This window comes from Balaenoptera acutorostrata, chromosome 7 (assembly GCF_949987535.1).
Source record: "Balaenoptera acutorostrata chromosome 7, mBalAcu1.1, whole genome shotgun sequence".
In the NCBI taxonomy this organism is placed as follows: Eukaryota; Metazoa; Chordata; class Mammalia; order Artiodactyla; family Balaenopteridae; genus Balaenoptera; species Balaenoptera acutorostrata.
Genome location: NC_080070.1, coordinates 14531315 through 14556277, shown reverse-complemented (window position 1 = coordinate 14556277; position 24963 = coordinate 14531315). Strand labels below are relative to the sequence as shown.

The window sequence follows — 24963 nt, the reverse complement described above, 5'->3', positions numbered from 1 at the left end:
CCTTCTATGGCTCAACCATTCACTCATTCAAAGCACTATCAGGACACTGGAAATACAGCGATGATAAAATCAACAAATCAAGTGTCTGTACTCTTGAAGCTTACATTTTATTGGGGGGAGACAGACACAAAGGAGGCTAGTACAGCCCAAGGGAGCAGTGGCAGGAGATGATGCCGGACAGAGAGTGTGGGGACCATCTGCAGGGTCTTTCAGGCCACAGGAAGGCTTCTGCTCTGAGTGGGATTCTTTAGAGGGTTTCAAGCAGAAGAGTCACAGGGTCTGACATTTTAAAAGCACTACTCTGGGGCTTCCCTGGTGGAGCAGTGGTAGAGAATCTGCCTGCCAATGCAGGGGACATGGGTTCAAGCCCTGGTCTGGGAGGATCCCACATGCCGCGGAGCAACCAGGCCCGTGAGCCACAACTACTGAGCCTGCGCATCTGGAGCCTGTGCTCCGCAACAAGAGAGCCCGCGATAGTGAGAGGCCCGCGCACCGCGATGAAGAGTGGCCCCCACTCGCTGCAACTAGAGAAAGCCCTCGCACAGAAAACGAAGACCCAACACAGCCAAAAATAAATAAATAAATAAATAATTTTTTTTTAAAAAGCACTACTCTGTTTTCTGTGCCGGCAGAAGGAGGGGGATTAGTTAGGGGGCTACTGCAATAATCTCAATTTATATAGGAAAGGGATGTGAAAGTGATGAGAAGTGGTGAGATCCTGAAGGTAAGCCAACAGGATTTTGCTGAAAATGTAATGCAGATTATGAGAGAAGAAGCAAGGGTGACTCCAAAGATTCTGGCCCGAAGGAGTTGCCACTGACCGAGATGGAGAGGACTATGGGGTGCGTAGAGCTGATTGGGAGGGGAGCTCTGGAGTCTGACTTTAGATACACTAGAGGGCAGGATGCCTGCTCTTCATCCAAGTAGAGACATTAAGTTGGCAACTACACATTTAAGACTAGAGCTGAGGGAAGAGGTCTACAAAGGAGATAAAAATTGAGGGATCATCCACATACACATGAAAGCTGAAGTGGTGGGACCAGATAAACGCTAGAAAAAGAGAACTATTGAGGAATGAACCCTGTGGTACTCCAGTGACAAAAGATCAGGGAGATAAGAAGGAACTGCAATGAGGAGTGAGGGGGAGGAAGGAAGAGCGAAGCAGGAGGAATATCAGTATAGGGATTTCCTAGAAGCCAACTAAGGTGAAACTCACTGGTAACTTTGATAAGAACTGTTCCAATGGAGTAGTAAAGATGAAAGCCCCAGTGGACTGGGTTGAGAGAGAACGGGACCTCAATTAGATAAAGAGAGAAGGGAAGAAAAACAGCTGGAGGCATTAAATATGGACAATTCTTCTGATGAATTTTGCTATAAAGGGAGAAAAGCAATGAGGCTGCAGCTGAAGGAGGACTATAAGGTCAAAGACTTTTCTGTTCAATGAAGTTATATATTATTTGCACACTAATGAGAAAAACAATGATATTGTGAGAGAGGGGGTAATGCTGAAGTCATGTCCTTGAATAGGGGAAAGGAGATGGGATCTAATACATCTAATACACCTAAGGATAATTTCCAATGACTTAGCAGTTTCCTTTTCTTCCCGAAATTACATTTCCAGAAATTTCCTAATTCTGAAAATAGATCTCTCCATACTAAAGCAAACTTTGGCTCACATACAAATGACTGAATGCAAGATGTGTAGCACTGACACTTCAAAAACAATGACTAGAATAAAAAATGTCTAAAGGGAAAAAAATGTCATTTATGTGAAGACTATATGCTATTTTGACAAATAGATAAGCTACTTTTCATCACTTAAGCGTCCCTTCTTTCTGTGGGTGTGTACAAACCTTCTAGTTACTTTTTATTGATCTAGCTCAAGGTCTACCAGAGTGCAGAGTTATGCATACCCGGAGGAACAGACTTCAAGCAGGCTTGAAGACTGTTAGAGAGATGGCACCCAAGAGACGAAGCTGATCCACAAGTCATCCAATCTTGCCATAAACACTGAGGACTATGCTGAGGTTGTGAGCAGTTACTCACACCTGCCGGGCAGGCAAGGTCACCATTAAAATAGGGAGGAACCCAGAGGAGCCCAGCACCGTCAACACTGGGAGAATGGTTGAACCTGATGGGATCCAGTTCCCAGATGGCATCGTCATTGGCAACAGGGCACCTTTATGAGAACTGGAGGCCGGGGAAGCTTGTCCTGCCAATGGGACAAATTCTGCTGGGCCTCCTGCTTTATAGAGCCATTCTCATTTGGTTAAGATCTTCAACTCTTTACTTCCATTAAAGAAACCTGTATCCTTTCCCTGTCTCTGTATTACCCTTTTATCAATCACCATCACCCTTCTGACAATCTTACACATAAACATTTTAGATGATGAATACTCTTTACCTCAATAAATATATCTTTTCTCACAAATATTAAAATACGTAGTGAGCAGTGCAAACACATGATTTAACAGAGACCACTGTTTAGGACAAAATTAAATTTAAAAAACCAAAATCCATTTAAAGTTGTTTTAAAGAAAAATATTAAATAAATATTACAAGTGCTACACAGATATGGTAGAAACCATGACAGTGGTCAATAAAAGCTTGAAATGTGACAGTGGTAATGAAACCAAAAATCACTGATGTGGTGAAGAAAAAAGAAAAGTCACGCATATCTTAAAATCACTTGATCTTAAAGTCCTAAGAAAGCTTGTACCACAGTCTTCCTCTCTCCTGTCCAAAGAAACAAAAGATCCTTTCAAAGCACTGGAACTGGTGAATGAATAATGCAGCAGCCCTGGGGCCAGGATAAGACTAAAAACAAACCACCCTGCAACTGGCAGGAGGTTAAGTGGGTAGATTCCCTGGGTAACACTCCTGAAGGGACAGGCAGCCCCAACGAGGTGATCCTGAGGGAAAGAGGTGTGTGAAAGACTTTGGAGCTTTCAGAGGATAATCATTTCCAACAAGGGGTTCAAGAAATGAGAAAACAAGTTCAGATCAGGGATTCTGATCTCTCCTCCCACAAAGGGAGAGGCAAGAATAGGAAAATAAGGCAAGCAGAGCCCAGTGCTGACTACTTGGCATTTGGATGGTTGGAAAAGCAGGCGTGAGGAAAGAAGTCCCTGAATCGAATAGAAGGGACTCTGCTCTCCCAGTAACCATGGCATCTAAGGAAATGTTGATCCTCTGATATGCAGAAAATAAGGACAGGCCAGCAAAAAAAGGAAAGTGACTTCAAGAGCCAGACACACAGAAAGCCAGCCTTAAAATAGGAAGAATGTAAGAGAGGAATATGAGTCAGACCTGTGAAAAGTTAAATTAAGTAAAAAGACTAGAATTCCTCTAATCTGCAGAGAGCTTATATCCCAAGGTTCCTTCATAAAGTAGTAAAGTCAAAAAAGACTGATCATATGTCTATAGTGTGGCGTGCGTGACAGGTGAGGCACTGTAGGAGGAGGTCACAGAGAGGAGGTAAGCCCCGGGAACCCACAAACCCAGGCTCTGGGAGAGAATGCTCCCCTGTGGTCGGTCACCACAGAAAGCTTCCGAAGTCATTGATGGGAACTGGCCAGAGAGCCTCTGCTTCGAGGGTGCCGTTTGCCCCGTACTTCGTCACTTAATGGCTCAGTCAGGATGCTTTCCAAACTGCTTCATTGTTCTGACTTTTGTTCATGTGTTTTGTTTTGTTTCAATAATCTGTGGGGTTCCTGGGCAGTGTGAATATCTCCAGGACTTCCAGACAGATTCCAGGACCATTTTCTTTTCTTTTCTATATTTATTAATATTAAAGTATCCATAGGACACTGTATAAATCAAAAGGACCACAGTGGACTACATTCCAATTTCTTTGTCAAATAGGACCACTCATCTGACAACAGCTTTTGTGCATTAAAAAACACCAAATTACCTACAATGGTATAGCTTCCTCCAGCTTTTGCAGTTTTGTAATTTATTGCATGATATCAGACTGTTATGATTACTAACTGATAAATAGAAGTCAATATTATGTTTGAATTTCTGTGTTTTGTGCTCAAGTAAAACACTTCCAGTTTACAAAGGAAGAGTTCAGCACTTCTCCACCAAGCATTCTGAAAGAGTTTTATTTCCCCCTCCCCATAATAAAATACAAATTGGATATGTCATTGTATTGCCTCTAACAATGATTTTTTGATGTTATTAGAATTACCAGATGAATGCAACTTACATACTGGTAAAGAAGTATCTTACGTGTGCATAGTTAGTATGTTTAAGTTCATCAAACTTATATTTCAGTACCAGTGTTCCTCATGCTTCCTGTCTTTGATCAACAGTCCCTTTAGAAAATAAATTGTAAATAGGACTACAGCTAAAAACAATTTCAAATTGTATAATGTAGGAACTTACCTTAAGAATATGTAAATGCTCATCAAGAATAAAGATAAACACACAAATATATATACACTGCAGCACTATTAAGTAAATACAAGGAAAAGAGAGGGAGAGAGAGAGAGAGAAGAGAAACCAGCTGAAGAATTCCTCAACAGAGAACCAGGTAAATTATGGTAAATCCACAGAATGGAATTCTACACAGCCATTAAAAAGAATGAGGTATCTGTATATGCTGATGTGAAAATCTCTCCCAGACCTGCAGAATATTTTAATAAATGAAAAAGAGCAAGGTACAAAACCATGTATACCGTATATGAACCCTTCCATCTGGATGGAAATTCAAAATTGTTAATGGTGTTTACCACTGGGGAAAGAGGACTGTAGGAAGGAGACAAGAGACTTTCACTTTTCACTTTTTTTTTTTTCAGATGTTTATAGCATCTTTTTTTTTTTCCACACACACACACTGTATTTTATTTTTACAAGAGATAAATAGACTGACACCAAGCACTGTAAATGGATGACCACAACAAAAGCAACAATGACTGCAATTACCAAACACGAAACACACTCACACTATGTTATAATATTGACATTCAATCCAGTAATCCTCCACTGTAACAGCTCCTTTACTTTGCAGTGAAAATTGATTTCTATATTCCTTGCCTCTGAGTCCTTGTGGGATTTTTTTTTAATTCAAACAGAAAGTCACAAAAATTATAATCATCCTCATCAGTTCACTCAGTCCCATGTAATTAATTTTTTTTTTCATCTTGACCTTTTGTTAGCACTTTTATGAGTTCATCAGTTTTTCATTAGAGTTCTGAAAATGCTTATTCATTCAGTTCAGCAGTACAGTTACCAGAAACCTGTACTTGTCAGAGTCTTTCCTATGAATTCCTTGACGATGAAACCCTTTTATAGGAACATATTTGCAAAAGCATCAGAGTACACCCAGAACTGTCTGTAACTGACAAAAGACTTAAAAATGACCACAGTTAAAGATTTCATGAAAGTTCATAATAGTGCAATTGACAAGGACATTTAGTTTTTTCTGAGATATACATTTTAAAGTAATAACTAGAATTATGACATAACATTATACCAGAACATATAAGATTTTTAGAAATTTCACATGTCTGAAACATTTATATTAACATATTTCCATACAGATAACCCAATGAAAGTTTAGTATTAGTTGTTTTGTTTGTTTTTTTATACTGCAGGTTCTTATTAGTCATCAATTTTATACAAATCAGTGTATACATGTCAATCCCAATCGCCCAATTCAGCACACCACCATCCCCACCCCACCACAGTTTTCCCCCCTTGGTGTCCATATGTCTGTTCTCTACATCTGTGTCTCAACTTCTGCCCTGCAAACTGGTTCATCTGTACCATTTTTCTAGGTTCCACATACATGCGTTAATATACGATATTTGTTTTTCTCTTTCTGACTTACTTCACTCTGTAGGACAGTCTCTAGGTCCATCCACGTCTCAACAAATGACTCAATTTCATTCCTTTTTATGACTGAGTAATATTCCATTGTATACATGTACCACAACTTCTTTATCCATTCGTCTGTCGATGGGCATTTAGGTTGCTTCCATGACCTGGCTATTGTAAATAGTGCTGCAATGAACATTGGGGTACATGTGTCTTTTTGAATTATGGTTTTCTCTGGGTATACGCCCAGCAGTGGGATTGCTGGATCATATGGTAAATCTATTTTTAGTTTTTTAAGGAACCTCCATACTGTTCTCCATAGTGGCTGTATCAATTTACATTCCCACCAACAGTGCAAGAGGGTTCCCTTTTCTCCACACCCTCTCCAGCATTTGTTGTTTGTAGATTTTCTGATGATGCCCATTCTAACTGGTGTGAGGTGATACCTCATTGTAGTTTTGATTTGCATTGCTCTAATAATTAGTGATGTTGAGCATCTTTTCATGTGCTTCTTGGCCATCTGTATGTCTTCTTTGGAGAAATGTCTATTTAGGTCTTCTGCCCATTTTTGGATTGGGTTGTTTGTTTCTTTAATATTGAGCTGCATGAACTCTTTATTTATTTTGCAGATTAATCCTTTGTCCGTTGATTCGTTTGCAAATATTTTCTCCCATTCTGAGGGTTATCTTTTCGTCTTGTTTACGGTTTCCTTTGCTGTGCAAAAGCTTTGAAGTTTCATTAGGTCCCATTTGTTTAATTTTGTTTTTATTTCCATTACTCTAGAAGGTGGATCAAAAAAGATCTTGCTGTGATGTATGTCAAAGAGTGTTCTTCCTATGTTTTCCTCTAAGAGTTTTATAGTGTCTGGTCTTACATTTAGATCTCTAATCCATTTTGAGTTCATTTTTGTGTATGGTGTTAGGGAGTGTTCTAATTTCATTCTTTTACATGGAGCTGTCCAGTTTTCCCAGCACCACTTATTGAAGAGACTGTCTTTTCTCCACTGTATAGCCTTGGCTCCTTTGTCATAGATTAGTTGACCATAGGTGCGTGGGTTTCTCTGGGCTTTCTATCTTGTTCCATTGATCTATGTTTCTGTTTTTGTGCCAGTACCATATTGTCTTGATTACTGTAGCTTTGTAGTATAGTCTGAAGTCAGGGAGTCTGATTCCTCCAGCTCCGTTTTTTTGCCTCAAGACTGCTTTGGCTATTCGGGGTCTTTTGTGTCTCCATACAAATTTTAAGATGATTTGTTCTAGTTCCGTAAAAAATGCCATTGGTAATTTGATAGGGATTGCATCGAATCTGTAGATTGCTTTGGGTAGTATAGTCATTTTCACAATATTGATTCTTCCAATCCAAGAACATGGTATATCTCTCCACCTGTTGGTATCATCTTTAATTTCTTTCACCAGTGTCTTATAGTTTTCTGCATACAGGTCTTTTGTCTCCCTAGGTAGGTTTATTCCTAGGTATTTTATTCTTTTTGTTGCAATGGTAAATGGGAGTGTTTCCATAATTTCTCCTTCAGATTTTTCATCATTAGTGTATAGGAATGCAAGAGATTTCTGTGCATTAATTTTGTATCCTGCAACTTTACCAAATTCATTGATTAGCTCTAGTAGTTTTCGGGTGGCATCTTTAGGATTCCCTATGTATAATATCATATCATCTGCAAACAATGACAGTTTTACTTCTTTTCACTTTGTATTCCTTTTATTTCTTTTTCTTCTCTGATTGCCGTGGCTAGGGCTTCCAAAACTATGTTGAATAATAGTGGTGAGAGTGGACATCCTTGTCTCGTTCCTGATCTTGGAGGAAATGCTTCCAGTTTTTCACCGTTGAGAATGATGTTTGCTGTGGGTTTGTCATATATGGCCTTTATTATGTTGAGGTAGGTTCCCTCTAATGCCCACTTTCTGGAGAGTTTTTATCATAAATGGGTGTTGAATTTTGTCAAAAGCTTTTTCTGCATCTATTGAGATGATCATATGGTTTTTCTTCTTCAATTTGTTAATATGGTGTATCACATTGATTGATTTGCATATACTGAAGAATCCTTGCATCCCTGGGATAAATCCCACTTGATCGTGGTGTATGACCCTTTGAATGTGTTGTTGGATTCTGTTTGCTAGTATTTTGTTGAGGATTTTTGCATCTATATTCATCAGTGATATTGGTCTGTAATTTTCTTTTTTTGTAGTATCTTTGTCTGGTTTTGGTATCAGGGTGATGGTGGCCTCATAGAATGAGTTTGGGAGTGTTCCTTCCTCTGCTATTTTTTGGAAGAGTTTGAGAAGGATGGGTGTTAGCTCTTCTCTAAATGTTTGATAGAATTCACTTGTGAAGCCATCTGGTCCTGGACTTTTGTTTGTTGGAAGATTTTTAATCACAGTTTCAATTTCATTACTTGTGATTGGTCTGTTCATATTTTCTGTTTCTTCCTGGTTCAGTCTTGGAAGGTTCTACCTTTCTAAGAATTTGTCCATTTCTTCCAGGTTGTCCATTTTATTGGCATAGAGTTGCTTGTAGTAGTCTCTTAGGATGCTTTGTATTTCTGCGGTGTCTGTTGTAACTTCTCCTTTTTCATTTCTAATTTTATTGATTTGAGTCCTCTCCCTCTTTTTCTTGATGAGTCTGGCTAATGGCTTATCAATTTTGTTTATCTTCTCAAAGAACCAGCTTTTAGTTTTATTGATCTTTGCTATTGTTTTCTTTGTTTCTATTTCATTTATTTCCGCTCTGATCTTTATGATTTCTTTCCTTCTGCTAACTTTGGGTTTTGTTTGTTCTTCTTTCTCTAGTTCCTTTAGGTGTAAGGTTAGATTGTTTACTTGAGATTTTTCTTGTTTCTTTAGGTAGGCTTGTATAGCTATAAACTTCCCTCTTAGAACTGCTTTTGCTGCATATCCCATAGGTTTTGGATCATCGTGTTTTCATTGTCATTTGTCTCTAGGTATTTTTTGATTTCCTCTTTGATTTCTTCAGTGATCTCTTGGTTATTTAGTAACGTACTGTTTAGCTTCCATGTGTTTGTGTTTTTTACGTTTTTTTCCCTGTAATTCATTTCTAATCTCATAGCGTTGTGGTCAGAAAAGATGCTTGATATGATTTCAATTTTCTTAAATTTACTGAGGCTTGATTTGTGACCCAAGATGTGATATATCCTGGAGAATGTTCCGTGTGCACTTGAGAAGAAAGTGTAATCTGCTGTTTTTGGATGGAATGTCCTATAAATATCAATTAAATCTATCTGGTCTATTGTGTCATTTAAAGCTTGTGTTTCCTTATTTATTTTCATTTTGGATGATCTGTCCATTGGTGTAAGTGGGCTGTTAAAGTCCCCCACTATTATTGTGTTACTGTCAATTTCCTCTTCTATAGCTGTTAGCAGTTGCCTTATGTATTGAGGTGCTCCTCTGTTGGGTGCATATATATTTATAATTGTTATATCTTCTTCTTGGATTGATCCCTTGATCATTATGTAGTGTCCTTCCTTGTCTCTTGTAACCTTCTTTATTTTAAAGTCTATTTTATCTGATATGAGTATAGCTACTCCAGCTTTCTTTTGATTTCCATTTGCATGGAATATCTTCTTCCATCCCCTCACTTTCAGTCTGTATGTGTCCCTAGGTCTGAAGTGGGTCTCTTGTAGACAGCATATATATGGGTCCTGTTTTTGTATCCATTCAGCCAGCCTGTGTCTTTTGGTTGGAGCATTTAATCCATTCACGTTTAAGGTAATTATCGATATGTATGTTCCTATGACCATTTTCTTAATTGTTTTGGGTTTTTTTTTTAATTTTTATTTATTTATTTATTTATGGCTGCATTGGGTCTTCGTTTCTGTGCGAGGGCTTTCTCTTGTTGCGGCAAGTGGGGGCCACTCTTCATCGCGGTGCGCGGGCCTCTCACTATCGCGGCCTCTCTTGTTGTGGAGCACCGGCTCCAGACGCGCAGGCTCAGTAGTTGTGGCTCACGGGCCTAGTTGCTCCGCGGCATGTGGGATCTTCCCAGACCAGGGCTCGAACCCGTGTCCCCTGCATTGGCAGGCAGATTCTCAACCACTGCGCCACCAGGGAAGCCCTGGGTTTGTTTTTGTATGTCCTTTTCTTCTCTTGTGTTTCCCACTTAGAGAAGTTCCTTTAGCATTTGTTGTAGAGCTGGTTTGGTGGTGCTGAATTCTCTTAGCTTTTGCTTGTCTGTAAAGCTTTTGACTTCTCCATCAAATCTGAATGAGATCCTTGCCGGGTAGAGTAATCTTGGTTGTAGGTTCTTCCCTTTCATCACTTTAAGTGTATCATGCCACTCCCTTCTGGCTTGTAGAGTTTCTGCTGAGAAATCAGCTGTTAACCTTATGGGAGTTCCCTTGTATGTTATTTGTCGTTTTGCCCTTGCTGCTTTCAATAATTTTTCTCTGTCTTTAATTTTTGCCAATTTGATTACTATGTGTCTCGGCGTGTTTCTCCTTGGGTTTATCCTGTATGGGACTTGCTGCGCTTCCTGGACTTGGGTGGCTATTTCCTTTCCCATGTTAGGGAAGTTTTCGACTATAATCTCTTCAAATATTTTCTCTGGTCCTTTCTCTCTCTCTTCTCCTTCTGGGACCCCTATAATGCGAATGTTGTTGCGTTTAATGTTGTCCCAGAGGTCTCTTAGGCTGTCTTCATTTCTTTTCATTCTTTTTCCTTTAGTCTGTTCCGCAGCAGTGAATTCCACCATTCTGTCTTCCAGGTCACTGATCCGTTCTTCTGCCTCAGTTATTCTGCTATTGATTCCTTCTAGTGTAGTTTTCATTTCAGTTATTGTATTGTTCATCTGTTTGTTTGTTCTTTAATTTTTCTAACTCTTTGTTAAACATTTCTTGCATCTTCTCAATCTTTGTCTCCATTCTTATTCCGAGGTCCTGGATCATCTTCACTATCATTATTCTGAATTCTTTTTCTGGAAGGTTGCCTATCTCCACTTCATTTAGTTGTTTTTCTGGGGTTTTATCTTGTTCCTTCATCTGGTATATAGCCCTCTGCCTTTTCATCTTGTCTGTCTTTCTGTGAATGTCTCACTTTTCACTTTTTTATCCTTCTATATTGCTTGAATTTCTCACCAGATTTTTGGGGGTTTGTTTTTGTTTTTTAATTACAAGTTATGTGGTCAAAGGAGACACTGACCTTTTTTAAAATTCACCATTTTACTTCATTATTGCTTAAAGCTAATAAATATTATACACTGAATTTTTCCTTTAATAACCAATAGAGGATGCTAATGAGCCAATGAATTTCAAAACTAGTGATGAAGGGAAAGAATCAAGCTTTTTTTTTGTTTTTAGGGAATTCCCCCATCTTATTATCATTTTTTAAAATTTATTTATTTTATTTTTGGCTGCGTTGGGTCTTCGTTGCTGCGCACGGGCTTTCTCTAGTTGCGGCGACCTTTCTCTTCATCGTGGTGCGTAGGCTTCTCATTGCAGTGGCTTCTCTTGTTGCAGAGCACAGGCTCCAGGCATGCGGGCTTCAGCAGTTGTGGCATGCGGGTTCAGTAGTTGTGGCACACCGGTTTAGTTGCTCCGCGGCATGTGAGGTCTTCCTGGACCAGGGCTCAAACCCACGTCCCCTGCATTGGCAAGTGGATTCTTAATCACTGCACCACCAGGGAAGCCCGAATCAAGCATTTAAATCTACCTCTCCTATACAAATGGTAACCAAAGGAGTAGACGAAGGAAAGTTTTCTCTTTATAGAAGTATTCCAGTTAACAAATGAAGAAGAAATTTTATAATTAAAATATCATTTTGCAACTGCTAATGAATGAATGAATGGATACTGGCACTGATCAATGGCAGCAAACATGACAAAAAGAGAAACAACCAGACATTTCATGCCTCCTGATAGAAGACTACACCACCCACTTACAAAATATTCTTGGCGGGAAAAACCTGAATCTGATCAAGCTTATCTAGCTCCAACTACCAATTTACAGGAGAGAGAGGAACATGTTGAAAGATACTGCAAGGATGTAATAAGCAAAATCCAGAAAGTGGAAAACTTTAGAGGATAAACAACCACTTTCTGCAACAAATAAATTGCAAAGGAAGAAAACAAACATGAGGAAAATCTACAGATGAGGGTTTTCCAACAGCAGCACTACTGACATTTAGGATCAGAGAATCCTCTCTCGTAGGAGCTGCTCTGTGCAGGATGTTTAGCAGTATCCCCGCCCTCTGCCTATGACATGCCAGGAACAACCCCACCCCATCCCCCTGCCAAAATAAAAAATGTCTCTATAGACATTGCCAAGTGTCCCCTGGGAGGCGAAATCCCACCCAGTTGAGAACCACTGCTACAGGTTAAGAGACACATCAACTAATCATAATGTGTGGACCTTATTTGGACCTTGATTCAAGCTATAATACCAAAAGTTACTGTATTTACCATTTACTACACCAAAATACTAAAAAATATTATGACATTTATGATACAACTGAAAATTTGAACACTGAATACTGATATTACACAATTTTCAATTATTTTTAGTTGTTTTAAAGGTATTGTAGTTTTTCTTAAAAGGGGCCTTATCTTAATAGATGTACATGCTGAAATAGTCACAGATATAAAATGACACATCACCAGTTCGCTTCAGAATAACACCAAGTGCAAGGGAAATGGGGGCAGGGTTAGATGAAACAAGATTGGTCATGAATGAATTGATAATCACTAAGGTAGAGTGATGGTTATCTGGAAGCCTATTATACTATCCTATTTATTTCTGTTTATGTTTGAAATTTTCTCCAAAAAATCCACAAAAATTGAAATTAAAGTCAAAACCATCATGGTGGCTAGCAACATTGAGATGAATGACAAACCAACCCAGTAAGTGAATCTTCTTTTTTTTAACATCTTTATTGGAGTATAACTGCTTTACAATGGTGTGTTAGTTTCTGCTTTATAGCAAAGTGAATCAGCTATACATATACATATATTCCCACATCTCCTCCCTCTTGCATCTCCCTCCCACCCTCCCTATCCCACCCCTCTAGGTGGTCACAAAGCACTGAGCTGATCTCCCTGTGCTATGCAGCTTCTTCCCACTAGCTATCTATTTTACATTTGGTAGTGTATACATGTCCATGCCAGGAAGTGAATCTTAACGTTCAACTAGTTTCCATTAACCATCCCATGGTATGCTTGCTCAAACACATGCAGGGGCTCTCAGAATATATAAACAGATGATTCTATCAAAAAAAAAAAAAAGAAAAGGAAAAGAAAGAAAGAAAGAAGGAAGGAAAATGGCCCTCAGCCCCATGAAAAGTTGTTCAAACTCATTTGTAATTAGAGATATGCAGATCAAAACGGGGATACCATTTGTCACCTATCAGATTGGCAAAGATTAAAAACATGACAACACATCCTGATGACAAGAATGTGGAGAAAGCTGCACTTTCCTACACTGCTGGTGGGAATGAAAGCTAGTCCAACCATTCTGGAGGGAAATCTGGTAATCCTGACAAAACAATGCACTTAATCTTCTGACCAAGTAATCCCACTTCTAGCAATCTAACCTGAAGATATACCTCCATTAATATGAAAATACATATGCACAAGGTTATTCATTACAGCATTGTTTGTAACTATAAAATATGATAAACAACCTAAATGCCCATACACAAGAAAATGGATGAATAAAACAGGGTACATGCACACAAAGGAGTACCGTACAGCTGTTAAAAAGAATAAAGAAGGGCTTCCCCGGTGGCGCAGTGGTTGAGAATCTGCCTGCCAATGCAGGGGACACGGGTTCGAGCCCTGGTCTGGGAAGATCCCACATGCCGCGGAGCAACTAGGCCCGTGAGCCACAACTACTGAGCCTGCACGTCTGGAGCCTGTGCTCCGCAACAAGAGAGGCCACGATAGTGAGAGGCCCGCGCACCGCGATGAAGAGTGGCCCCCGCTTGCCGCAACTAGAGAAAGCCCTCGCACAGAAATGAAGACCCAACACAGCCATAAATAAATAAATAAAGAATCCTGGTCAAAAAAGGTGATGATTTACTTTCTAAAAAAATAAATAAATAAAAATAAAGAAGAGCTCTATGAACTGACATGGAGTGATTTCCAGTATACCCCGTCAAGTAAAAAAAAAGCAAAGTGAAGAGTATTTATCTTATGCTACACAGTGTAAAAAAAGTAGATATAAGAAAACACACAAGGATCTGCACATTTGTGGGAAAACGAACAAAAAACTCCACACAGAAAGGATAAACCAGAAACTAAAGAGAGTGATTACTCGTGGGGATCGGGGAGATGGGGGACCGGGAGGGGTAGGAGGAGTGAAGAGGGCAAGACACTTCTGAGTATACCTTTTCATGTAACTTCTGGCTTCTTAGAACCACAGTAATGTTCCACATACCCAAAATATAAACCAACAATTAAAACCAACCAAGACAGAGGAGGAATCCAAAATGCAACATAAACAGTAACAAATAAACCTGAACTATATTACAAATAAATAACACACTAAAGTAGAAGAAGTTAACTTTAGAAAACGGTTTTCTGCCTAGATATTACAAGGCTAAAGACAAAAACAAAACAAAACAAAACCTACACACAAATACCGTAATCTACTTAGCAAACTGGGTTTCTCAGAAGGGTATGGGTTAGCAATTTGAGAACTACTTTATGTACTTTATGTATACACTAGGATTGAACAAATAAATATATTGTAGATAATGAGAGCTGCGTTTCTGTTAGTCAACAAAGTCAAAAGTAAGGAAAGGGGGAAGTTTAAAATGAACCCTGTGGTGTTAGATTAGAATCAAAGGTATCACTATAAAGTTTTATGGTTTTAGTACAAATAGACATATACACAAATACAGGTGTGTGTGCATGTGCGTGATTAGAGTATTTCCTAGTTGTGTCCACTGAGAACGTCTAGAAGCAATGAGCCTACCGAGTGCCAGACCTTGGTTTCTAACAACCATTCTCCAATAAAAGGAACCAGGGCTCACACAAATACATACAAAAATCATATGTCGGACTTCCCTGGTGGTGTAGTGGTTAAGAATCCGCCTGCCAATGCAGGAGACATGGGTTCAAGCCCTGGTCCAGGAAGATCCCACATGCCGTGGAGCAACTAAGCCCGTGCGCCACAACTACTGCGCCTGCGCTCTAGAGCCCGTGAGCCACAACTACTGAAGCCCACCTGCCTAGAGCCCATGCTCCGCAACAAGAGAAGCCACCACAAAGAGAAGCCTGCCACTGCAACGAAGAGTAGCCCGGCTCGCCGCAACTGGAGAAAGCCCACACACAGCAACAAAGATCCAACACAGCCAAAAATAAATAAATTAATTAATTTTTTTTAAAAATCATGTTACCATTTATTCACACCATAATTAATGGAAAAAGTATAATATTAATATTAATGGAAAAGTAAGTAGGCAATCACTACAGGAATAAAATGTGACTTCCAAAAAGAATTAGACACTTGGTAGCAGCTGCAACATCAGCACTGACCAACTGTTCAAAAACTGTGCAAATTATTGTGGGGTTTCAACTGCTCAAACCAACCAAAGCTTGCTTTATAATCAAATTCCTTTACTTACTCCTGTTCTGTTCTTATTCTTGAGCCCCACCATGTCAGACCATCAAATATAAAGGCATTCATCCCCTTTAGGTGATCAGTAAACTCAATTTCATACCTAAGAACGCAGGATATAACAGCATACCAAGCAAAAATCTGCCCCAAACTGATGGTTTAAAAAGTTTTAAAGCTTGATGAGAGAACTATATGTTAGTGCCACTAAGCATTCTGAGATAAGACTCCATTTCACAACATATTTTAGTTCAAATAGCAAAATTGAGTATATATGTAGAATACTATTATAAGTGAAACATATGAAGAAAATACTCATATATTCTCCTATGAGTAGCTGAGAAACTCCTATCCAGTAGCATTATTCTAGGTAAAATGCTTCTATCCCCATAAACCAGGCTCTTCGTTCATTCAAACTTCAGGAATGAAAATTAATTTAGGACATTGGTAAATTACCAAAACCACTCAAACATTTAAAATCATCCCTCACCTGGATTATCACAATAGCTTTCTTACTCACCTGCCTGTCACCTTTGCCACCCCCTCCAGTATTTTCTCCATGTAGCAGCCAGAGTGAACCTTTTAAAGGTTAAGTCAGATCGTTTATTCCTCCACTCAAAATATTTGACTATTTGCTCTGAGTGAAATCCAAAATTTTCTAGTGTTCAAATGGCTCCTTCGCAAAGCCTTCCATAATCACACCGTATGAAAGCAGCCTTATACCACCCCCAGTCCTCTCTCTTCTCCTAACTCAATTTTTCTTCACAGCACTTAGCATTCTTTTGCCATGTATATTTACTCAACTATCCCACTTCCCCACCATCCACACCTCCACAGAATGTAAGTTACGGGATAGCAAGGACTTTGCTTTGTTCATCGCTATATTCCTAGCACCAAGAACAGCGCCAGGCATACTGCAAACTGGGCCAAAGCCAACAGCATACTTGATAAAACACAAGAGGCAGTCCCTTGTGTCCGGAAAAAGAAATGAAGTAAAATTACAAAATACTATGTGTCAGCTACTAAAGTGGCAAATTTTTAACTTTTTAAACTTTTTATTTTAATGTTTGAAGTGTAATAAAGTTTTAAAAAAATCTTCAGTGCCCATACAGCTCAGTGGACTTTTCCATCAGTATACACTCATGTAACAACAACCCAAGACCAAGATATAGAACATTTCCTGCACCTCAGAAGCTCCCTTGAGCCTCCTCTCAGTAAATACCCCCAGAGAGGTATCAATACTAGTCTGACTTCTACTCAATTATGCCTGTACTTGAACTTCATGTAAGTAGAATCAAACAGTATACGCTTTCATGTCGGTCTTCTTTTGTTCAACCTTATATCCGTGGGATTCACCCACGTTGTTGCATACATCAGTAGTGCATTCCTTCTTTATGGCTAAGTAGCTTTCCATTTTATGATTATACCACAGTTTATATAATCGACTATTGATGACAGTTAAGTTGCTCCAGTTTGGGGATAATATGAATAGTGCTGCCATGAATGGGCTTCTGGGTTCATGGGTATGTCTTTTGGTATCTGCAGAATGGCAACATTTTTGTTTGTTTGGGGGTTTTTTGGGGGGGCCGGGGGGAGGGAGATAATGGTTAATAATACCTTAGTGAGAATCCAGGGAAACGCAAGTAGGCAGTAGGTGAGAGTATAAACTGAAATAACCTTTCTGAAAGACATTCTGGCAATAGGCACAAGAAGCCTAAAAATATCTATGCCTTGTGACTAATAACTCTACTTCAAGGAAATTTCTTACTGAGTATTTACATGGGCCAGATCTTCTTCTAAGTGTTTTACATGTATTAACTCATTTGATTTATTCTAAGGAAACGATTACAGATGCTCAACAATGGTTTATTCAGAAGGATGTCAATCAACCATCCATCATTAGGAAATAGAAGAAAAACTAGTAAACAAAGTAAAAAACTAACATGAGGAGAATGATTTTGAAATGTATTGTACTTCCATGAAATTAAACTCTATGCAGCCACTGAAAATGTTTCTCAAAGAACATTAAAGATATAGGAAAAAGTATACATTAATGAATGATAGGTAACAGTAGAACGCATAAATAAATTCCTAGTTTTGTTTCATTTTTAAAAATACATATGTATACCTTAAATGTTAAAATACTGGTAATCACTGGAAGACGGGTAATTTCATATTCTTGATTCTCTTCTATACCTCTCAATTTTTCTACAATATGTTACTTTTGCCAATCAACATGAATATATGACTAACAAGACTAATAAATAAAGGTGTTTACATTATAATGGGGAGACAAAAGACAATATAATACAACTGAATCAGGGCAATGATGCCATTTTGCATAGGATGATATAAAAGCTCTATGGAAAGACATCTATCCTAGAGATTAGTAGGGGGTAGGGCATTGTCAAGAAAGATCTCCATTGTCTTACTTCCACCAAGGACTCAGAGAGGAAAAACTCCATCTCTAGGTTGGAAGGAACCTGCCCAGGAAAATCCTGTTAATTCCTCAGCTTGCTGCCCCTAAGGTATCAATTATATGTTGTACCCTGGGCACATGTTCTTTTCCCCTCTCACTTACAGAAAAGGCTTAGGCAGACTGAGGGACTGGAATTCCTGAACACCAAGGATGCAGTCAAAGTTCAAAAGCCTCAAACCTGGAGGAAGCTGATTCCATCTGCCCTCATGCCTGGCTAAAAAGCATCAAGGGAGGATCTTCCTTCCCACTCAGGATAAATTAGGGCAAAAACTTTTCGGATTTCCAGATGTCAGAAACTCCAGGCAGAGTTAACCCAAATTTATACCAAAATCTACTGACTCCTTGAGTTTAAAAAATTCTCCTACTCGAAAAAAATAAAAGTACCAAGAAGTTATCCAGGAAAGACAATTCTCTGTATCCACCCTCCTACCCTCTCTTTCTCTTCTGCAGATGGACCATCCCTGGAAACCAAAGGAAAGCTGAGCATGGGGGTTAAAGTTGTACTTTGGTACTTTAGGGGCCAATTCTCACATAAGCAAATGACAGTTGTTTAATAATTAATACCTAAGGAACATTTTGCTGTGTTCAACAAAGCATTCATTTTGTGGTACAATAAACAAAGTAAATATTGATTACAGGAAAAACATATGGACCCCATATTACCAATGTTTCATTAAGAATTAAACTTGCTAATAAGCATGGCAGGACATTATCACTAAATTTTCTAACTTTTGACATCTGAATCACATTAACTTATCAAGGATTGCTGGTCAAAAAAGCCCTGGGTTCAAAAAGCACTTTTCAAAGTCACTTCCACAGATATAAAGTCACACAAATCTATGTGACAAAGGAGACCATACTTGTTTTGGCCCTGCTCTCCCTCCTTCACACACAGCCTCTTTATTCTCCCTTCAACTCCTCCTATTTACGAATTTGTATTTAAATGTATTAACAAAATTCTCCATAAACTACCTGCAGTTTTTCATGGTTATAGTGTTACTTAAATTAAGATAAATAAAATTGTAGTCAAAAATTTATTAAGCCATCAAATCTCTACATTGTACCATGGGACAAATTTCTTATGCAGCTAAAACAGTTCTTTGAAAAAAATAAGTATTTACATAATCACCAGGGATTTGGGTTTTATTCTATATGTAACCTAGATTTTTGGATAATCTCTATTCTGGTTGCCTATGATGGGAAAAGAAGATGTAGAAATAGAATTGGCAAAACTTGGTATCTTCATATTTCAGTTTTACATACAATCAAAATATAGGCGAAACATCGGTTTCAAGTAATAAAGAAAGCACTTTACATAATTTATTCTTATTACAAAGCGGCACATTTGCAATAACATTCCCAGCATATACCAGACTATTAAAAGATTATCTGATATACAAAATAAGGATGCTGTCCTTCTTTTACAGTGACAATTTGTTGGGGTTTTTTTCCCCCCTCTGTTGTTGTGCTGTCAGAACTGTGCAACCTGAAAACTGATGAAAACTAGCTGTAGCTGAAAATTAAATAAAACCAACTGTACCTAGCACTAAACACTGACAAGAACGCTGTAATTTAACTGGTTTTCTCTCCCAGGTCCAGTAGAGGGAGACTAAGACATCTGGCCTGGTCGTGCAGCGTTTCTACAAAATTGGGGAGGGGGGGAGCGGAGGCTGTATTTAAATGTCCTGCTGTCAATCAAAGGACACTTCCTACAATCACAGTCACCATATCTGCTCTTACCCGCGAGCGTACTCTCGCCCAGATACGACATGAAACGGTGCTCGGGAAACCTGCATCACCTAAAAGTGACCGCAGGCTTTGCCACAAGACCCAAATAAGGACTTTGGGAGCCCAACCTCAACTAGTTTCTTTGTTTAAATGCCTGCGAATCCCTCCCACGCCGGAGTCAAGAGGCTGTGGCGCCGCCCTTTATTAGCCTCACACTTTGATTACAAAACACACGAGTCGGCGGCTCGGCGGCGGAGGCGGCCCAAGCTCTCACAAACGTCAAACCCGAAACACAGGCGGCGGCCGAGGCAGAGGGCGACGCTCGCCGCCCCCGCCACCCGACCCGAAATCCCCACCGTCCGGCGAAAGTTCGCCCGTACCAGGCCCCCGGGCGCTGGCCCCGGGCCGCCCGGGTGTCGCCGGCCCCTCGGGCGACGGGAAATTTCACTCTTTGTAAAGTTTGGGCTGCGGCGCGGGGGCGACGCGGGGGGTTGGGGACGAGAGGCTGTCCCTTCGGGCCCCGCTGCCCACTCCATCCGCTCCACCCCCGCCGGGACGGGTTGCGCCCGGGTGGCGGGTGGAGGCCACGACCCGAGCCGCCCCGCCGCCCCGCCCGGGACCCCCGGCCCGAACTTCCGACTGGCATCTTTCAAGTCCCCGAGAGTGCCTCATCTGTTGCTCTGTTTACTCCGCGGAGCCCCGCCGGGCTGGCGCTACCGACGCCCCCGTCTCAGCGCCCCGCGGCCGAGGAAGTTTGATAAAGACCGGGGAAGGGGGCGCGACCGCGACCCGCGGGCGGAGGCGGGGGGAAGGAGGGCAATTTCTGGAGACCCCGGGCCGGGGCCAGCCGGTCGCCGCCCGGAAGGAAGGCGCGGCGGCCGGCCGGGCACGGCGGCCGGCCGGGCGGCGACTCCGGGCCGGGAGCCCCGGGCGGGCGGGGCGGCGGCGGGCTGCGGGTGCGGCGAGGGGCGGCGGGCCGGGCCGGCGCTCCGCCCGCCGCCTCCGCCGGCGCCTGCCCCGGACGCGTCCCCTCGCCCCGGTCTCCCCCTGCCAACTTCTCGGCTGGTCCCCTTTGTTCCCGTTTGTTGTGGCGACTCTTCGCCCGGCCGGGCGATCCCACCAGCCCCCGTAGCCCGCCCGGCGCCCGGCGAGCCCGGGGCCCCGCGTGCCCCACTGCCCGGGCCGGGGGCTCGGCGCCGGGGCCCCTCGGCGCTCAGTGCGGCGGCCGGGCGGAGGGCGGCGCGGGCGGCCGGAGCGGCGAAGGCGGCGGTTGGCCGGTGGCCGGCGACGGCGGCGGGGCTGGAAGGGGCTTATTTACCTGCCGTGGAACCAGTCCTTGCAGATATCGCACTCGATCATGAAGCGGTTCACGTCGTACGGCTGCCGGCACACACAGTACACCGGCGGGGGCGGCGGGGGCGCCGAGGCCCGGCCCGGAGCCGCTACCGACACGGCTGCCGCGGCGGCTCCAGCTGCTGCTCCCGCGGCCACCGCCGCCGCCGCTCCGGCCATCTTTAAAAAACACACACACGCTCGCTCGCTGCTCCGCTTGCCGACTGGAGCGAGCGCAGCCGCCAGCCAGCGCCGCCTCCTGCAGCAGCCGGAGCAGCAGCCGCGGCGGCGGCGGCGGCGGCGGCGGCGGTGCCTCAGTGCGCGCGCGCGCGCGCGCGAGGCCACAGCCGGGCGCTGGGTGGGGGGGAGGGGGCCGCGGGCGGCTGGCGGCGGCGCGCGCACGACGCGCGAGGTCCCGGCCCGGCTCCTTCCGGCGCTCCGCGCGGGACCGTGCGTCTCGCGCACGTCGTGCTGCCGCCGGCGCCCGCGCCGCGCTCCTCTCGCGTCAGCCCGGCGGAGGGACAGGCTGAAGGGCACGCGGGGCGGGGGAGGCGGAGGGAGGCAGAGGCTCCCTGAGGACACGCGCGGTGGCGCGGGGAGCGCGGCCCCGGGAGGGGGACAGCGGGCGCGTGCGAGCAGCCGGCTCCGGCGTTTCTGAGTGAACGCAGAGGCCGGGGAAGTTCCTGCGCAGTGAAAAGCGGCGCACGCTGCGTGTGTGCCCTGGCTCTGCGAACCGAGGAAATTAGAGCCCCGCCAGGGCCACCTCCCGACCCGGGGAGAATCTTAAATCAATTAGCAGCCGCCCCGCGACCTCCGTGGGTCCGAGCCGAGGATTAACAGCACAGCGAGCAGGTTATGCCTTGCTGTGGGGCAGGAGTCATTCAAACTTCCAAAACATCCCACCCGAATTCCCACCGACCGGCCAGGAAATTAGTGTTGATGGAACCACTGGTGGGTGAAGGAGGTTGTTCCCAAGAGGAATTCATTTAATGGCTGTGAGCCGAGAGGGACCAGCCTTGAAATGTGGGTGGAGAAAGGACCAGAGAGAGACCTGGCATGTTTATAAACAACACGACTTAGATGCGAATATTTTCAAGTTACCAGTTTGGAAGATAAGGATAAAATTCTAAATGACAGTGACACCTCGGAAAGGGACTACTACAAAAACCAGATAATACGGTACTTGGCACATAATTAGGCCACTAATAAAATATATTTGAATGAAAGATGAGATTGATAAGAATAAAAACAGCTAACATATCGAATAAAAATAGATTGCCTTGTTATCATAATTACGCGAATTGGAAGGGATGTTAAGAATTATGGAATCACAGAACATTGTAACTCAACTATACTTCAATAAAATTATATATATATACATGCATATATATAGGAATTATGGAATCAGATATTTGTAGCTAAATTTCACAGGCATTTCTATCGTTGATAAAATCCCTATAGCTCCCGTCTCATTCAGGCCCAGGCAGAGAACCACTGATCTAGTCTAGCTTTTTTGTAATTGAGGAAAGCAATTAACTTGCCTAAAAGTTAATTAGGCAAGCTGGGCTTGAGCTAAAGTTTTTAAGTGTCTTGGTTCTACAACCAGTCCTTTTTCTACCACACCATTGCTTGTCACATATTTTGCAGGAAAAGAAACACCTAGAGGTCAGAGTTGACCACAGAGGGAATGAGTTCGAAACATATTTCTACTGGTGAAAAGAGAAAAGTTACTGTAACTCTGGCATATGTTTAGAGGCATCCTGGATTCAGGTAGTGAAAAGAGCCTTACATTCAAACCCTGCTTTGTAGAAGCTGTGTGACCTTGGGCAAGTCACTCCATTTCTCTTGAATTAGATCCTTGAAGATATCCTCAAAGAAAAATTATAGATAATAATACATTCCTTAACTACCTCACAGAGGCTTTATCATAAGCAGAAGAGATCATGTATTTTTAAAAGTACACTGTAGAGGATGTGTGTTGTCACGGAAGGGTAGGCAGTGAAAGCTATCATGTGGGAGCTGGGGTGAGAAGGGTATCCACACAGGGACGTGGCTGGGTAGGAGGTGTTCTCACTGCTGGAAGGGCCGCCTGGCCCTGGGATGTCACCATGGGTGGAGTGAGGAGGGTAGCCAAGCAGAGGAGGAGGCAGCAGTGGTGATGGGAGATTGGTTATGAACAAGAGGATTGATCCAGTAAGTAAATATATTAAGGAAAATGGGAGCCAATTTCTCACTGTTGAGGAACAGGTTACAAATATGGAAAGAAAACTAGAATGAATCTTTCGGTAGTGAACTGGTAATGGAGGTATCTATTTCTATTTATAGAAATAAATATAGGTATATAAGTACATGCACACTCTGTCCACTGAGAGGGTCTGGGGCACAACAAAATGATGAGTATACCTAGCCCAGATCTTGCCTTGTAAACACCATTCTCCTCTTCATTTTTCTTCTTGGCAAAACGGCTGATTCCAGGACTGGAGAAGAGAAGTACAGGATGAGACTAGAGCCCCTAATTGTGCCAGAAAAAAAGGGCATATGCAAAGAATAATGGGGCATGTCAAAAGGACACAGGCCAACTTGTGTTGTCCCAAATCTGGGACAAAATAAAAAATAATAATGTATTTAAACACATTGAATAACATAGGAAACCATACAGATGTAAATAACATAAATTGAAAGTTTGAAAAGGATTGGAATATTTACAAAGTTTCAAAGTATCTCCCCACAAAATTCTTACTAATTACAAAGAGAATTAAAGTAACTTTACAGTGGAGAAGTCTGGCAAGCACCATCTTAATCAAGCGATCAAGGGCCATCAGTAATGGGACAAATCAGAATCATGCACCACCTGATAGGATCCAGTGAGGATACTAGCATCACTTCTGTGTATTTTTGCCTGGTCCACTTAGTTGAGTCTCCAGTTTGGAAACACAGCTAGTTTCAAAGGCACATCAAAAAATCAGCAAGAATAAGAACACCATAAGGCATACAAATCTGTAAGGAAAGGTTAGAAAACTGTAAACACAAAGATTTGACCTTGAGAAGAAAAGAATGAAGGCTGGAACTCTGAATAATGCCAAAATTTTAGTGACAATCTCCATGCCTAGTAATTAAGAGCATGTGTTTGAATTCCACAATCTACTATCTCTGTGACAACTTACTAACTATTGGGTTTTAGTTTGCTCATTTTAAGGGGTGATAAGAATATCTACCTCACACAGTTAGATGCATTAAATGAGATAACAAAATGCAGGTCACAATTCTTAGTACATAGTAACCCATATAGCTATTAGCTATAATTATGAGTAATTATTTTACTTGTTTATTAATAATAATAAGACCGAAGAGCACCTAGAAAGTTAGGAGGGAAGACTAGGAGAGTATTATTACAAAAAGGGGGAAGAGAATTTCAGAAAGAAAATATCCTGAGGGAGGGATAAATTAGGAGATTGGGATTGACATATACACACTACTATATATAAAATAGATAACTAATAAGAACCTACTGTATAGCACAGGGAACTCTACTCAGTACTCTGTTATGGCCTATATGGGAAAAGAATCTAAAAAGAGAATGGATATATATATATATATATATATATATATATATATATATATATATATGTATAACTGATTCACTTTGCTGTACACCTGAAACTAACACAACAATGTAAATCAACTATACTCCAATAAAAAATTAAAAAAAAAAAATCTTGAGGAGAGACACCCAGCTCCACGTCAGCATTGGTTGGCAACGACTGTGGGGATCCCTCTTTCTCCTTTGCAGGTACTCTGGTACCTACCATACATCTTACTTAATTTTCATATCAAATCGAAGTCACTCTGTGGATTGTTTTTAACACTCCACTTGTCCATAAACCCTCATTTCTCTAAAAAGAAATGTTTGCTCCAGCCTAACAACTCTGCTTCCCACTACTACCAATACTGGTCTATCTCCAAGACCACGTCTGCTATTCCCTTCCTCAGTATTCCCTCTCCTTCCTTTTTCTCCTTCCTT

General features: G+C 41.7%; 1 protein-coding gene across 2 annotated transcripts in view; it reads right to left on the bottom strand.

The window, feature by feature from the left end:
- Window positions 1-21192, bottom strand: part of KDM7A (lysine demethylase 7A) — an 84206-nt gene extending 63014 nt beyond the window's left edge. For both annotated transcript variants that reach the window (XM_057550181.1, XM_057550182.1), the window contains exon 1: window positions 20929-21192. In XM_057550181.1, the coding sequence (XP_057406164.1) occupies window positions 20929-21122 (194 nt within the window). In that variant the 5' untranslated portion in view covers window positions 21123-21192. The remainder of the gene's footprint in view (window positions 1-20928) is intronic.
- Between the last annotated feature and the right edge of the window lie 3771 nt (window positions 21193-24963).